General features: G+C 39.4%; 1 protein-coding gene across 1 annotated transcript in view; it reads left to right on the top strand.

Moving 5' to 3' along the window:
• Positions 1-402: 402 nt before the first annotated feature.
• Positions 403-17,827, top strand: part of THSD7A (thrombospondin type 1 domain containing 7A) — a 225,482-nt gene continuing 208,057 nt past the window's right edge. The window contains exon 1 of the mRNA XM_063303716.1: positions 403-772. Within this exon, the coding sequence (XP_063159786.1) occupies positions 616-772 (157 nt within the window). The 5' untranslated portion in view covers positions 403-615. The remainder of the gene's footprint in view (positions 773-17,827) is intronic.

Raw genomic sequence — 17,827 nt, 5'->3', positions numbered from 1 at the left:
CTTTAAAAGAGCAGGGAAATCACTGGGGTTTATCAGTCGCTCACACTTGCTCAATTATACATCCTGGTGATGGATTGTTCTTCAGAGGGATGCACTAGAGAGGGTTGGATCCTTGTGATTGCAGCTTTTGGTTATTGGTGTTTGTTCTCCTCCTCCTTTCCCTTCCTCTCCTCTCCTCTCCTCCCCTCCCCATCCCCTTTCTCTCTCCAGCTGGTGTAAATGACTGCTGTGGCCTCCAAGACCAAGAGAACCTGCTCAGTCAGCTGAAGCCCCCTGTGGACAGCTGTCTCTCCCTGCTCTCAGCTGATGGAAACTGCCAGTAACCACTGAATGGGGGAGAGTGAAGTAAAACCACAGGACCAGCAGCTGCCGCTCCAGCGGCCACAGCAGCAGCAGCAGCAGCAGCAACAGCAGCAGCAAGCAAGAGCTCTATTGTTCCCAAGTCTTAAACAGTTCTCTTCCTTTCCAACTGGAATGCACAATAGCTGGAAAGCCATTTCTAGCCGGCCTGCCCTGTGAAGAGATCCTGACTGGAGGGGCGGGTGGGAGAATCCCTTTGGGCAAGGGCTCTCCATTGTGTTGCTGGTTTGGAGAGTGAGCAGGCTCTCGGAAGGCATGGGGATGGGAGAGCAGTGCACAGCTTTCTCTGGCAGGCCGGTGGTCTCAGCTCATCCCAGCAAGCGCCTGGAGGTTCTTGCGCTCCTCTGGTTCGGGATCTGGGTCGCTACGGCACAAAGTGAGCTGGAAACTTCGGTGTATTTGTGGAAGACAGGTAAGCCAATCGGGGGAGTGTATATTACTGTGCTGCCTTTCGGGTTACTCCTGGGGTACCAGCTTATGCAGGTCTCCTGACAGGATGACAGCTTTCCCAGCCATTTAAGGTCCAGCATATCTATAATCTTATAAAAGGAGAGGCTCCATGGGGTAATTAAAGAGCAAGGAAAATATGGGATCATGGCTCATAACTGTGGGTATCTGAAGAATGTCCCCCAAAACCCACAAAGGGGAGCTGGGAAAACTGCATGCATGTGAGATGTGGTTCGGAGTCTTTGTGTTTTAGGAGTTGTGGATTCTTTAAAGTTAGGTTGGTGGGATGGGATATGGGATGTGAGGAAATGGATGATCAATTGGGAGAAATAATCCCCAAAGCTGCCCACATTTCATAACTGAAAGGCTCATGGCAAAAATAAGCTGAGTAGATTGTATCATGCCAGGCAGATGCTTTCCTGGATTAATAATGTGTCTGATTTCTGACTGTGAACTCTTTTCTGGGTCTCAACTTTTTAGTAAAAATCAATGGTTGTTTTACACATGAATCTGCTGCATGGATGTATAACCTTTTTAATGGCAGACAAATGATAATGTAATGTTTCTTAAAATACAGTCATATAACCTACTTCTCGTTCCAAAGGCACATCAGCTGAGTGCAGACTTTAACATTCAAAAGATCAGTAGACTTGCAGCATTTTAGAAAAAAGCAGCTACTGTCCCCTAGAGTGCAAAACTGAAAGATAGCAGTACTATTTCAGGAGATCTGTTATTGAAAGAGATTTAGCAACAGCAGCAAAAATACAATAGTCTTGTATTACAATTTCAATCCTTCACCTGCTTACTGGGAAGAAAAAACCATTGCATTTGGTAGGGCTTACTTTGAGTAGAGCTATATAAGGCTATGCTATTTGAAATGATACAGAGATTTGCAGGAGTGTTTGTGTGTGCGCTGTTTGAGGGACAAAGAGAGGGTTAAATATACAATTATAACAATATCCTGCATTTTAATGATTACACCTATCCAGCTGTTCAAAGAAGAGAATAAAGATGCTTCAATAGAAGTCATGCTTTCCCAGCAAGAAATCTGAAAATTTGAAAAGGGGAAAGATCTATTCTATATTTTTTTGTCTGGATTTTGAAAGATGAGCAGCCTTGTGACCACAGTACAGATACAAAAGTGACCTTATATTATTTTCCTTTATTGCATTATTGATTAATCTAAGAGAATATTTACTGTCCCACCAAAAGTCAGGAGTCCCAGGTTTAACACTTCATGAAAGTGTATACAGCTCGTAATACCTGCTTCTCTAGAGTTACTTACTATGTTCCATAGACATACTACTAACACCTGTGAATTTTAAAAGAGTATTGATTCTTTGCCTGTTCCAGAACCAATTTATGGAATAAATAGGTCAGTGTTTTCCCTTCCTTGCCTTCCTTTACTGATTTTTTTTAAATTTAATGGCTGATATTAAATACAACATATTGACAAATATTGGTAATCATTATAGTTAACAGTTTATTCCAGTGACGATAATTATTATCCATATGCTGCAGCCCAATGCAATATGTTGTGGAATAAGTCAAGTGTATTCCATATACATATCTATGATATAATATTGCCTTTTTTAGAGAGCAAGGAATAATTTTGGAATAGAAAATAATACTAATACTAATATTTCAATTATAAGTCCCTATTTCTGTTCTGTACAGGTACCTATACCTTTGTAAATTACTTTTTGTAGATTTGTTGATTTTCCTCCTCTCCCCTGCTCCCCACTGTGGATTTTTATAGACTCCTCCTTGTATAAATTTCCATGTTGTGATCATTCAGTCTGCATAGTTCAGCTCTGTCAACTGCTAGAAGATTGATCTCTGGGACTATATGAAAATAAAGCACCAAAGCCTACATTCAGACCTGGATACTGACCATCAATAACCCTTGCCAAATTTGGAATGAAAAAAAAAATACAAAACTCTCCCCTGCTTGAAGTGTTTTATCCAAATCTCGTTATACGTAGAGTACATTTATGTCAACCATGTGGACATTCAATACCTTCCCTTGTTGTATGACTTCCGGACAGTCCTTCCTATACAGCAGGCTAGGAAAGTAGTCATGAAGAGAGTATATAGCACATGTAGAAACCTGACATCATCAAGTTAGTCGGTACACTTCAATAATGCATTTCCCTGTGTCAGGCTTCCAAAATATCAAAGTGCCTTGTTGAACCATCATCTTGCTCTAAGTAGGACTCCACAGCTTGAGGCCACCAAAAACCTTGAATATGTTCCTCCCCTGAATTTTTAATTTTTAATATGGCAGATGGAAAAATTAGTAAGTTTGTGGGAAATAATTATATTAATTTAAATTACATTTAATTTTTAAAAGAATCATATCTAGTATTCTTGCAGGCTTTGTCCATTATTCCAGCCTCTCCTACATTTTGATGCCAGCCCCTATTTTCCTCCCCACTTCCCTCAAAAAATTGACTGCTCATGCTTTTAAATGAAACCCAGCAAAGAAATAAAGGATGTGGATGAAAATTTTCAGCATTCCAGGTGATGATGCATGTTCTAGAATCTAAAAGATGTAAGCTGTAGGATACATGCTTATCATGTGGTGATGGCCAAAGACTGGACATCTTGACTGATTTTCCCCTTCCACCTGTGTATTGTTATTTTATGTTAATATGTTCGTGTACTAAATGTTTGTTTTGGATAAGTATGTGTGAGAGCATCTTCCATATGATCTGCTACAAGTTATATGGATGAGCACTGAAATATTTAAAATAGTCATTTTTTTCTCTATATGAAATAGATACTGCAATTATAAATAGCAATTATTCATCCAGTGCAGGGATTGGCAACTCATAGGCTTCATGGAACTGTTTCCCTTTTTCTAAAAATAAGGATAGGAAAGGAGTGGGAGGCTACTTTCATTTCCATCCTTAAAATCTCCCCACCAATGGGGGTGGGGGGAAAGCCAACATGATTTGGGATTGTTTGGGCTGATTTATAGTTAAAAAGTCTCCCAAAGATCCTACCCGTGACAAACCCAAGGGCCCCCCAAACTCCCCAAAATAATGCCAACTCTTCTGCTGTGTCATCAGAAGGACTCCAGAGGCATCCAGCTCTGGAGGGAGCAAGTTGCACCTCCGAGCAACCCATTTGCTGCTTACCTATAATGAAATACCATTTATATATGTAAAAAATCAGGAGAGTAACTTATGCTCATGTGGCCAAACTTTACATTTTAAGTTCCTCGTTTCATGTTTGCATCTTTCTGCATAATCTTTATACAGTTGGAAGAAAGGATGTTGACAAGCCTGAGTTTTAGCTGAAGGAGCATAGCAGGCCAAAAGAAAACTTGGAAATGAAAGAGTTTCCTTGTTCGATTCTATAAACAAGGGAGTTGCTTGGGTAAATTGGGAGAAATGCCCATATGCGGAGTGTTTTGCTTTGATTTATACTCAGATCACAAAGTGTATTGTTCCATGATTCGGTGCTACTGTTGGCCACTGTTGTATTGGAAAAGAATGCTTACCCTTAGAGTTGTTGAGATGGAATAGTGAAGGAAGGGGTATCTGTGGGCCTCTCAGGGTAAACCAGATAGGAATCACAACCAGATGAACTAATTCAACTTTATTGTAAAACTACATTGATCGAATCTTGCAAGTCTGAAAGTACCATCCTCCCCGTCTCCTTTACAATCCGAGAAACTAGGGAGGGTCTCTTCTGTGCCTCTTGCCCTGCCCACTATCCAGCTGTGGGCTATGCTGTCTCTTATCTGACTGTTCCCTTGGCCGTGTCTCTTGGCCCAGTCTCCCAATGTCTTTTCCACATACCACCACAGTATCTCACATAGCACTAGCAGTAGTGCTACAAGAACTGTATCACTGGGCACTGTTCCAGGGTTCTGGAGCCTAGAGGGCCTTCAAATTCAAAATCCCATGTGTCCTTAAAAAGTAACAGCAGAGTGCTACTGTCTGATAAATGGAGAAAGGGGAGAGATTAAGTTGTTGGAGGAGGGACCTGAAGGAACAGTAACTATGTGTAGGAAGCAGGGCTACCAGGATGATGTACAGGGCTCTCCAGAAAGCTTTCCTCTTATAGCTTATATATTCATGGCATTACAACTGAGCACAACTGTACATGCGGTTGTTGACTTGGAACCAACCTCCTGTGTGTGTCAGTGGGGCTTATTACTCAGCCGATAAATACTTCAGAAAGTGAGCTCAGCTCATAATGAGTTCAGCCTAGTGTCAGCTTACATGACTGGATCAGGGAAGAAGGTTCAGGAGAGGCTTTAGTTATAGAGATCAGCTTTATTAAAGATGGTACTGGCCTTAACTCAGGATACAGACAAATCTAAATGAGTTTAATATGGCCCTTAATCACATGAAACTCAAATTAACTTGGGTGAGGGGCATTTTGGATTGAGCAAAGTGGAGCCTGCCCATCAGCACAACTAAATCTGGTGCCTTGATGATCTAGCTCATCTGACATGGGAGGTTAGCTGGAAAAGCATGCTATAGAATCATGAGACAATGCAAGGTTAAGTAGGATAGAGATTCTACCCTACCCCATCATTTGCAAGCTGAAATAATATATTCAGGCAGAAATTATTTAGTGTCATAATTCTAGAGAAAAAAAACTACTGATCTTGGTTTACCCCTAGAACTCTGTAATAGTGAGCCTGCGTTTGTATCTAATGAAATAGTTTTAGGGTACTCTCAAGAACCATATTTAAAAATTGCACAAAGGTTAAAGATTTTGGAGATGCTCTGAGCTACATTCATAAATCTGGATGTAATAAGAGGAGCCAGATGCCAGACGTCTAAGTTTTAAAATTGCATTGCAATAAAATTTGTTGAGAAATCTCTTGGGGTTGCTGATAATGACAGTACTAGTATTTACTGTACATTCGCTGTTCTTTAACCTGAGCAAAAGGAGAGGAAAATGGGAAGGTTGGCAAGCAAGCTGGGGGGAGGGGGTTGATTATCAGCGAATGATATTTAACTTCAGGAGTAGACAGTTGGAACAAAGGATGAGGCATGTGTGTGGCATGGTGGAGGCAGTGTTTTCAGGGAGATGGGGAAGGCCCAGCTGTGAGCTTATTGAAAACAGCAGCTGTTGTTGAGCTGTCCATTTTAATATGCTTTGTATATTATCTCTTTAGATCAGTATCAGACCATGTTCGACCCCTCTACACACACACATGCACACATTCAGCAATGTAGATTTGACAAGTTATTGGGGAATGTGTCTATATAAATTCATGGGAGTCCTCACCTGTTTAGCATGCTGTCAGAAGGAAGGGTGCTGATTGGTTGTTAAAAGACCATGCAAACTAATCTGATGCACATGGTTGCAGTGTTTAAAGAACATTCATCCTCTGGAGTATGAGAATATAAATAAAAAACTAATTACCTACTGATATTTATATGAAAAATCCACATTACTTGAATGGTGGAAAAAAATGTGGGCCTTGAATGCATGACAATGACCCTTTACAAATGTAAACTTTTCCCACTTATTTACTATTACTATGACTATTATAGTTGTAGCCTATATAATAAGGATGTACAATTGTATAATGATGTACAATTACTATTGCAGGAACTCTTTGTAGATGTCTTCCATTTCAGAGTGTAATGCTAGACGTGTCTTAATCCATAAGCAATTATAATAATAGTTGAGAAACTATACCTTTGGTGTCTATTGTTTAATCCTGTACCATGTACCATAATCCTTAACAATTACTGTTTAGATATAAGTGGATTGGAAGAAGGACTCCTCCCTCTCTCCTCATGTCAATCCATAAAAGCCCTTTGCTCCTGTGTACCTTTTGTAAATGCCCAATGAAAGAGTTCTGGAGTTCCTGAAAGGCTGCATAGTCTTTTGTGCCTGTTTGCTAGTCCTAATACAGGTATGGATTGATCTTGATTTTTGTCATGGACCAGCTGACCATTCTACCCTACCCCATTATTTGTGAGCTGAAATAATTCCTTTTTATGTACTTTGCTGTCATCAGTCTTCTAGTACCCCTCTATGCCTTCACTCATTTGCTCTTGCCCCTCTTTATGTCGAAAAGTCTCACCCTAAACATATAAAAGATTACCCCTCTTTCCCTTCAGACTATTCTTCATCTTAAGCTGCAGGGGCCCCCATATACAGCCCTCAGATGGATGACATACCAGTGGCAAAATGCCACAATAGCTGGTCAGGGAAAATACTAGGCAGATGAATGCTGCCACGTGCCATGCTAAGGAGCCCCTCAAATCTAAGGGTAGCAGGGAGCTCAGCCAGTCAGGCACTGCCTTTGGGATTACAGAGCTAATGAAGGCCCTGGAGCAGAGAGAGCAGCCCTAAGGGCAGTGTAGGATTGGTTCAGTTTACTGCCACGCTCACCTAGGGGAAATAATTTAATTAAAAGTGGTAGACAGCTGCAGCCTCTACTGATAAACCACTTTCCTTGACATAGCAGAATAGGAAGGCAGCAGCTTGCTCACAGGGGAAGCAGACTGTGCATACTGTCACCACCACAAATAATAAAAAGGCACTGATGGATAGATGGACTGGCATAGGGCAGGTCTGAGGAAGTTCCCTTTCCCTTGCTTGAGACCCCTGAAATCTGATGGTGGCTCTGTGTCAGGTTTTTGGCTCATCATCTTAAACTCCACTAGCCTAGGCAAATCATGCATTGTCCTTTTTGTACATTTGAGAACAGGAAAAGAAAGGAGAGGGAGGAGAGAGTATGAGTAGAAATCTCCCTTCCATATCATAATGCTACTTTATTTTCACATGACCAATTCATCTCCATTAGCAACACACACAGTGAATCATATTGCTCAGCTCGCCCCCCCCCCCAGTTGAACTCTGGTACTATATGGACACCCAGTGATGTCGGGGGTGTCCACAGGATGTGGTAAAAGAAACAAGATGGCGGCCACAACAGTGCAAATGAAGGTCCATCTGTTTATGTGCATCACCCATCGAAACCAGGCAGAGCTTCAGTTGCGCAGTCATGACTGCCATCTTGATTTCTTTTACCATAGTCTGGTGATCCCTGAGCCATGCACAGCATTTTGGATTCAGTTCCAAAAAGCTGCTTTGGACCACCTAACACCACTTTGTAACTTTTCCTGTGTGCAACTGTACAATCCAGGATCTTACCTAAAGTGTCGCACAACCCTTAAGGGACACAGTTCATGCAATTTTCTTAGAAAAAATACAACCGTGGTTTGTTACTGCTTTTCAGTTTTTTCCATCCCAACCTAGCCTACAGTCCTACGGTTCCTTGTGGGTAGCACATACTGCCTAGGCCAAATTCTGAGTTTACACAAAATCAATCATCTATATGTATTGATTCTGCAGTTTCATATCTGACTTAAATAGAAATCAAGAAGCCAGAAAGGTGAGATTTAACAAAGACAATGGATTCTCAATTTTTTCAAACTGACTTTTTGTAATTTGGTTCAGACAACTAGGGACCCAGCTGAATAGAACTGAGAAAAAATTAGTTTCAGTATAGTAAGTGATGATGAATAAAAGCTACCAAATACACTATGTCATTCCAGCCTATTGCTTTCAAAAGATAGCCACGTAATGCCATCATCAGCACTACCTCATTGAAGTTTATGGGGGGGGGAAAGAGATTGTTCCCATTATTTGATTAATTTTCCCCCTGAAGAGCCAGTTTTATTACTTAAAAGTGTCACAGGTAATTTATGATTTTGCAGTGAAAAGGGCCTGGAAAAAAATAATAAAGATTTAAAATGGATGACTCTCTTTAGAAAGTAGATATTGATGATTTATTTGAATGAAATCGAGGAAAATGTTAACAGGATATAAAACCTTTTCTAGAATCAACCAAAATATTACACTAGAGCCTGCTGACTTTGTTAGGTTCTTTTTTAGACTGGATGTTATTTTATACAAAAATAGCAAAATAATAAGTACATTTAAACAAACAAACAACACCAAAGAGCATGACTGACAACCGGATAGTGTAGGCCAGAGTATAATTTAAAAAATTTAGGAAATACAGTTTTAGAATGAAAAAGGAAATGTTTCTTTCATGATTCATGAGATTGCACATATGTCTCTGTCACAAGTTTGTATCATCTCTCCATTTTCCTAAATGATGTTTAGCTCTTCTTTACCAAGAATTAAATGCTACTAACTGGCAGTTTTATTGAGCATTCTGCCTCAATTTTCTTGAGGGGGGTAATATTATAATTTCATGGAATTCAGAAATGTTTTGTAATGGATGCAGTTTAGTTCCTCCTCCAGGCATGAATCTGGATGTCATGTTGCAGGGAAGTGACATATCAAAATAGTTGCCCCTTCATTATCCTTCCTGAGTGAATTGTCTGTTACCGCAGTGATATTTCCATAAAACAGCAGCTAAATGGTGTTGGGCTGAAGCAACTGAATAACAGAATTAACATGTTCGCCATATGGGAAAACTGTGAGTGCTTGAAGAACTGGATGCAACTTGAGTTGCAAAGAAAATGAAACATAGTGGCATTTCAAAATGATGGAAAAATTTTGGAATGAAGGCAATTGTTGATACTGGGAAACCAGACAGTATCTAAGTGATTAGTTCATAAAATCTAAACCTGCTATTTATAAACATACCAAGACTGTGGATTGCAATATAGCTGTAGTTGCCAAAAAGCGATTGTCTTTTACTACAATAATTGTGACATTTTAAAAAGAAAGATACTGTTTTTATGTACAAAGCAGATTTGCTACTCCATGAAGTTCCCGACCAATCAATCAATCAGTCAATTTCTTTATTTTAATGTTTGCCCAGCATAAGGTAAAAGCCTAAAAAATACTAAATTAGCTGCTAAATTAACAGCCTATAGCTTTAAATCAATCAATATATACATATAAGCTGTGTAGACAATAGTTACAAGGTTAAAAAATAGTAACATAATATAATAACATGGGAAATATACATACAATTTTAAACTGTAAGATCTCACGCACACGTTTAATTAAAGTAACTCTAAAAGCTATAAACTAGTAAAAATGCTACAAAGATACTACCTATAAAACTAAAAAAGGCAAGCTATAACATTATAAATGATTAAACTATATATAAAATAATTGAAGCCAAAATACAATAATAGGTTGTGTCAGACCAGATTAGTACTTACTATCCATCAGTTCCACTGAATTTTACACACTGCCACACAGAACTTTATCACATTGTAGTTTCTGGAGGAGTCATTGCCACAGATTAGGAGAGAAACGTGGAACTGATTTGTATAACCTAGCAGTCTAGAGAGGAAAGGAAGAATAAGAATGCTACACGTCCCTGTAGAATGAGCAATAGAGAAGGACACGGTCAGCGGTTTCAACTTGTCCATCGTCACAATGACACAGATACTCCAGGAAGGCTATCTTGCTGTACCTTCTATGCAGCACCTCCAACGGGAGAGTGTTGCGCTGAACCATGGTGAAAGCGTGTAAGTAAACACTTCTAGTTGCATAAGACAAATAGGAGTTTTACTGGGTACATTAGGCTTTCATTAATGAGAAAATCCAGTACTCTTAGTGTTCAATTTCCAGAGTATGCTGTGGACGTTTTTTACCATATCCATTGGACACCCGTGAATGTGAACGTTGGCTTTCGAGGAAAGGAAAAATATTACCTGTCGATCATCAGCAGTTTCAGGGTAGAACAGAACATAGTTTAGGCCTGCCAGTGTTTTCCCTTGCTTTCAATATCATCACATTTTCTCATGCTCTTGTCCATGCTGTATTTGAACTTAGCTAGTAGGGTGCAGGTGTTCTTTGTTAGGGGCAGAATCCTGCTTCCCTCTTTCAGCTTTATTATTTTTTGTAATTCATCTAACTGTAAACTAGGATGAGCTCAGTAAGGGGCCTGATGTTGGCTTGTGGGTCATTTGTATAATTATATAGAAAAATAAGCTCCAAGATCATGACATCCAGGCATGCTTTGATAGGTGCAGGCCTGATTTTATTCCAGAACAAAGGGATTAAATTAGGCTAAATGGGCACTGTTTATAAGAAACAGATAGTTTCCAGTTTGATCTTTGCATCTTTGAGGTGGAATTTCAAGGGAGGACCACTTGGAGTGGATTAAAGATCAAGTTAAATACATTCAAAAGAGTTTTCTATTTTTTGTTTCTCTATGCTAGTCTTTGGAATCAGCCCTCCTACTCGCCCACCTTAATGTTTGTTTTTTATGTGCCTGGAAAAGGTGATACGTGCATTGGGTCATAAATGTGCAGTAGAGAAGCTTGTTTGTTTTCTCTGCCTGTCTGTATGTCATATTTAATATGAATGAATGGTTGGGGTGGAGAAACTTACTGTAATCCTTTTATCTGCAGCATGCTCAAACCTAACAAAATATGGAACCATTCTGGAAGTACAGGCAATTTGTAACTAAAACCAGCAGTTACAATCTGAAGCATATGTGTTAGGATGTGGATTCCTGGCTTATTAACTTAGGAAAATGATCTGCACTGGGCTTTGCCATCTTTATTTAACGAATAGGTAGCATGCATAGATAGTGTCTTGAGTTAGCTATAGAGCCTTGGTCAGAGCCCTGTCTGGAAGCAAGGATTGCTGTTCACATGGGTGCTGAATGCTGCGTTCTTGGCAGGAGTTTATACATTCAAGACAGTGGGATCACTGCATGCAATAACAGCTAAATCAGGCTGTTTATGGGAAGTTGGTGGCACAATTCTCTATTTACTGGTGCTGGGTTTCCTGAAATGGATTCATTAGATCTAAATTAATGGAGTTTAGCTGCATGAACAGACTGAATTCCCAGTAGGTAGATTTCTCACACATACATGATAATATTGTTTGCTGTTTGAGAAAGCATCATAAATTATTATGCTAGAATATAGGATGTGCAGCACTTTTGATTCAAAGGCAAAAAAGATGTGCAGAGGCCTGATCCCAGGATAGGATATAGTTGCTTTAAGAAGTTGCAAACAAGAACTCTGAGCCTTCTCATCCAACATGCTGAACAACTCTATTAGACTGGAGTGAGGGGTAGACAAAGGGTGAGAAGCTTGTGGCCCTCTAGATGATGCTAAATTATAACTTCTAGCAGTGTACCCAGCTTGGCAAAACAGCAAAGAATTCTAGTTCAGCAACATCTGAAGGGCCGCAGGTTCCTTCCAGTTGGGATGGACTCATGCATTGATTTCTGTTATGTGACTTACTGGCATACAGATGTCAGACCTCATGCTAAATATTCAACAGCAGGGTCAGCTATTAACTTATGAGGAGAGTCAGCAGTTGATAGTAGATGAGGCCAGAACTAAAGCTGGAAGGAATCTTCAGAACTGTACAGTTCTTCCTACTTCTATGCTATTGTGTTCTCTGGTTCCTTCACCCATGCATTAGTATAAAAGGGAGTGATTGCAAAGAAGAGATCCAAAGTACAATTACCCAGGCTGCTGCTTGATGCAGAAGGCTCCATGAAATTAAGCTGAGAGTCACATACACAGATTCCCCATCACAGGTTTACATCATCTGTACTCTTGTAATTTTACAAGAAGTCCCCCCCCCAAACTTGTACTTAATTCAGTGATTTGGAAACATGATTATCATTCATGTTACTGAACAGGCATAACACATTGATAAGAATAAGACCAGACACAGTGACATGGTGTGCACAGATGTTCAGATCTCTGCATGTCTTGCATTAGGGAAGAACAAAACAGTTTTAGAGAGTCCTTCAGAACAGGATGCAACAGGATGTAATGTCCCTCAAGGTGCACTTTCCATATTAAAGCTGAAAATGGTAAGGTCATATTTTATACAAGCATGTTGGCAATAGAGCTGGCATATGTTTCAAAAGGCATATGCAATGATAATCACTGAGTGTCTTTTCTGCTGATCTACTAATAAAGCTATACCACTGACCTTGTACTGAAGATCAATAACAGAAGGGATTCTTTTGGAATCCTTCTGCAGACTGTATCTCGCTTTCTTTTTGAAGGAAGTGGCAAATATTATTATTTTGATAAGTACTGAAAATGAATAAACAGAAATCTGAAGCAAGAGGAATGAGCATCCTGAGTAGCATCACTAGGAACAGAGAAGCCACATTCCTCTTGCTGTAGATTTCTGGAGTCCAGCTATAGACTCACTGGAGGGGGTAGAGCAACAAGTTATTGGTAAGGTGTTAGGGAGTATAAACTGTGGTGCTTGAGCAGGACTCTTCTCCAATTCAATCATGCTCTGTTGAAATCCTTGTTTAGTGATAGGGCAGAGAGATCTCTTCCATTGGGTTGCCTTCGATGTTGCAAAGACCTACATAAAGCCAATCTCCAGTGGGCCTTCTATTCCTGTTACTTAAAGTTACCATCTCCTTTCCCCATCCCACATTGCTCCTTCACCACCACTGGTGGTTTTCCTCTAGTTAAAGCTGATTAGTGCTAACTAAAATGGTGGCATGTTTTGGGGTTTGGGTATGCTAAGTTACAGAAAAGGCACCAACTGTGGTTAAGTTGCTGTGCCAGACAGATGAAAGATAGCAGAACATGCAGTCATGCTAATCAGCTGGAATGCACATGCCATGTGAACATACTGTTACACTCTTAAATGTTTCCTCATGATGCTTGTCTATGATTGAATGTTCCCATTAAATCATTGATCTAGCTCATACATTGAGATACAAAAACATTCTACGGTACCTAGCTAAACCATAAATCTTTGCTTGTTCTTGCTCCTGTTCCCCAACAGCAACAAATTGGATACAGTTCAATTCTTTGTTGTACTGCAAATACATAGCCAGTGAGAAGCTAGGAGTTAGTTTACAAATCTTACCATTGTTGTTGTTTATTCATTCAGTCGCTTCCGACTCTTCGTGACTTCATGGACCAGCCCACGCCAGAGCTTCCTGTCGGTCGTCAACACCCCCAGCTCCCCCAGGGACGGGTCCATCACCTCTAGAATATCATCCATCCACCTTGCCCTTGGTCGGCCCCTCTTCCTTTTGCCCTCCACTCTTCCTAGCATCAGCATCTTCTCCAGGGTGTCCTGTCTTCTCATTATGTGGCCAAAGTATTTCAGTTTTGCCTTGAATATCATTCCCTCAAGTGAGCAGTCTGGCTTTATTTCCCAGAGGATGGACTGGTTTGATCTTCTGGCAGTCCAAGGCACTCTCAGAATTTTCCTCCAACACCACAGTTCAAAAGCATCGATCTTCCTTCTCTCAGCCTTCCTTATGGTCCAGCTCTCGCAGCCATATGTTACTATGGGACTACCATTGCTTTAACTATGTGGACCTTTGTTGTCAGTGTGATGTCTCTGCTCTTAACTATTTTATCGAGATTTAATACCTCCTACCAAGTTGATTGTCTGGTTTTGAATGTCTGACCAGCTTTTGAATGCCATGGGTTACTCTTTCAGAATAGGTTATTACATCAAAAATAAATCAGATGTTTTTATATCCTCAGGAACAACAAAGGCATAATTTTGTGTTGGTGTTTCTGAGCCATAACAAGAACCCTCCATAAGTGCAGATTCTTCTGGTCTAATGCCAAGCTGATACAGCAGTTACTTGCTGACAATATTATACATTGATTAAAAAAATTCCTCTTTTCAGTAAATATGTGGCTTGATGCCATCTATGCAATAATACCACAATCCAGGTTTCCAAACTGGAAGTGCAACAAAATGACTGAAATGACTTGCTGACCTGATTAAAGCAGCTGAACCGTGACAGACATGAATGAACTTCCATGTTATGCACTTGACAAATCAACATTTGATCTTCCTACTGCAAGCAATTCAACTGGGCCTCCCTCCCATCCCCCGTGCTTGTAACACAAATGTCAGGTCTACCTGAGATGATTTCTATAGCACATTTTAAGTTAGTTGAAAAATCATCTGTAAACCTAGTCATAAATGTCAAACAGCAATGGGCATATATTTGAAACTGATACATTTTGAGATATGCCACTTTTATATTGGCAGATAAATCATATGCAAGAATGAATACAAATGTAATATATCATTTATGATGTTTTAGCGGGGATATTTTTCAGTCACCATGTAGAAAATCATGGTGTGTTTATGATGTCCATTCACAACAGAGACAATAAAAAATCAGTTGTACGTTTCAGAACCTCCACTGTAGAAATGTATTTAAAATAATTTTGTGATGATGAAACTCAAACTCAGAGGTATGGTTATTGAAATTTAAATGTAATAGATAGTGATGACAGGTAAATAAGGAAATGATTATGCACGTGTAATTAAAACCATATATTTACAACAATATACTGTAAAGGATTCCTGGAATTCTTTCATTTTGGAATTTTCAGGGGTTTTAATGAAACACGTCTAAATCCTAACAAGTGTCAGAGCGGCTGCAACAGTGAGGTAGAATCTTTGATTCTTACCTATGTTTCCTCACTCCACTTATCAGACAGATAAGCCTCCCTTACCCACCAGTGGTAGATACCACATAAGATAAATTGTACAACTTCAACTGAATTTCTTTGGCATATCATGTTCATATCATTTAGAATCTTAAAATGCATTTGAAAAAGCAAAGGCCTTGCTGAAATTCACTTTTCCAATATATACATGGCACTGCAGAAATATAAAAAAGCTATAATAATGTCCATTTTCATTTTCAAATTAAAAAAGAAATATTAGGATGAGAGCTTTTAGACAAGGACCAGCACAGTTTTTTTTTTTCTCTTCAATCCCAGTGAACCTTCTAGAATAGCTTGACCTGGATAGATTTATTTTTATTTTATTTATTTATCAAATTTGTCACTGCCCATCTCCTCCCACCAGAGGGACTCTGGGCGGTTTACAAAAAAATAAGTAAAAAAATAGGCATACAATATAAATACAATATATAAAAATGCAATTACAAATAGACAATAAATATAAAAATAAAAATAAAATCCAAGTAGCAGATGATCTAACTCAGTCCATGTGTGTGACGAGCACTCTAGGGCACTAGCCTTCCCCAAACATAATTACTCCCCTCCCCACCCCAAGCCAGGCAGCAGAGCCAAGTCTTCATTCCTCCGGAAGGCCAGGAATTTATTATATGCTTCCTCGCTCCAGGGCTTGTTTTTTTTCAATTGAACAGGTAAAGCTTAACATCCTAGTGGTTAGGATAAATCCTCTGTACCATAATGTTTTCATGTGGACCGAATATGATGAACTAGTAATCACAGGATGTAGTAGTATCCTGAATCAATGCCTGGCCTCTGATACCCTGGGTTCATATAAACAAAGAAGAGATCACCTCCTTGAAATCTTCTTCTGCCCTGAGACATTATGTTTCTTTCTCTTTCTCAACCAGTGAGATTTATTTATTATTCAAATTTCTATTACTGCCCATCTCCCCCCAAAGAGGGGGACTCTGGGCATTGCATTTATTGCATTTATATTCTCAACCTTCTTCCAGAGATCTTGGGGTATCCAATGTCCTTTGGCAAGTTCTTAGGTAGGTTGTTATGGGAAGCAATAATGGACTACATTTCATTTCTTACTTTTGCTATTTCTCTCTGGCTACTGTACCTTTTGAAGATTTACTATTTTTGACTGCCCTTGGAAGGAAACCCTCTGCTTATAACCCTTCCTCCTTTTGTATAGAGCTGTACGTGCTACCGGTGCTGTTTATATGGTAATGGAAACACTATTGCAAGATTGGAACCACCTCTGTCTCCTGGGAGATTACAGGGACAAAACTGTGAAACAGGGGACATGATTTTGCCCTTGTATCATTTTGAAAATTAAGTATGGATTTGAGCTCCTTTTGTGTAATTTGTTTTGAAAGGTGAGAATAAAAATGAGTAATTGGAATTGGTGCAAATTAGTTACATTGGCTTTGAAAGACATCACCTGTGAGCAGATTTAACACTTGGATGCATTATTTCTAATAAGTGAAAAGTTGATAATTAAAAAAGGATCATTGAATTCCATAAACTCAGTGAGAATTTCTCTTTTTCTTACTAAAGATATATTGGTGGGAGTTTTTTTTGTTCTTTTATGCGGAATGTAATATCTTAATTATCTGAATGTTAATTGGGTTTTTCTTTTCTTTTTTTAAAAGAGTGTTGTAAAATTACTCCAGAATTGAGTTAGTTCTGGGCTAGGGAGATTAAAGCCAAAACAAAATGAATATACGCTTTTGAAAAAATGGAATGCAGTTATATGGATCCCTTTCCATTCTTTAGGCTGGATAATTTGCTCCTGCAAGAGAGAAATAAGCATTAGGATCATTCTTGGTTTCCTGGTAAAATAGTTAAGGCTGCCCATAATGAGTATGATTTGAATTAGTTTCATTTGAATGAATCATGGCCATGCATAAAATTGCTCCCTATCAGTTCCATTTTACATTTTATGTATGAGGCAGGTTTCAAGGGCATTATGTGAGCGGGAGGATTGTTTTATCCTAATGCTCAGCAAAGTAGCCTTAGGCTTAAGGAGGGTTTCAGCTGATGTATCCTGGCTGGTTTATGCTGTAACTAACCCAGGTAGCTGCAGCTGATCAGGATAACTGGATGCTCCTATAATCAGCAGTAAGTAGACATCAGGTCCCTGGTGCATCTAGGACAGCAACTTTCATCAACCTTGTACTCTTCAGGTATGTTCCATAGTTAGCATAGCCCAAGACAAGGAAATCTGGCAGTTGTAGACTCAATGTATGTGGAAAGCACCCAGGTGTGAGAGGTTGTAACATAGAATATTGTGGGAAGTTCTCAAATAGTGACTTGTAGCCACTTGATGCAAGAAACCCAGTATAGATAGTAGTACTGGCTGAATATCATGAATGTTGTGTGCTGATACCAACTCTTCCCAAAGAGGTCTTGTAAGAAAACTAATTTTAGTGATTCACCACAAATAATCCACGGAGATACCTCATACTTTCAGCAGTCATCTGGTACAGATATTAGAGCCAAAATGCTTGTACCTAGCTTTATCATATTGGGAGCTATTTCTGAGAAATCCATGGATGAACACTGGTTTTACTGTAACTGTGGCAAATTCATTTTTCTGTCCTGGTCCTGAGAGCTCCTGTTAA

This window comes from Candoia aspera, chromosome 4 (genome assembly GCF_035149785.1).
Source record: "Candoia aspera isolate rCanAsp1 chromosome 4, rCanAsp1.hap2, whole genome shotgun sequence".
Classification (NCBI taxonomy): Eukaryota; Metazoa; Chordata; class Lepidosauria; order Squamata; family Boidae; genus Candoia; species Candoia aspera.
This window is presented reverse-complemented; position numbering and strand designations above follow the sequence as displayed.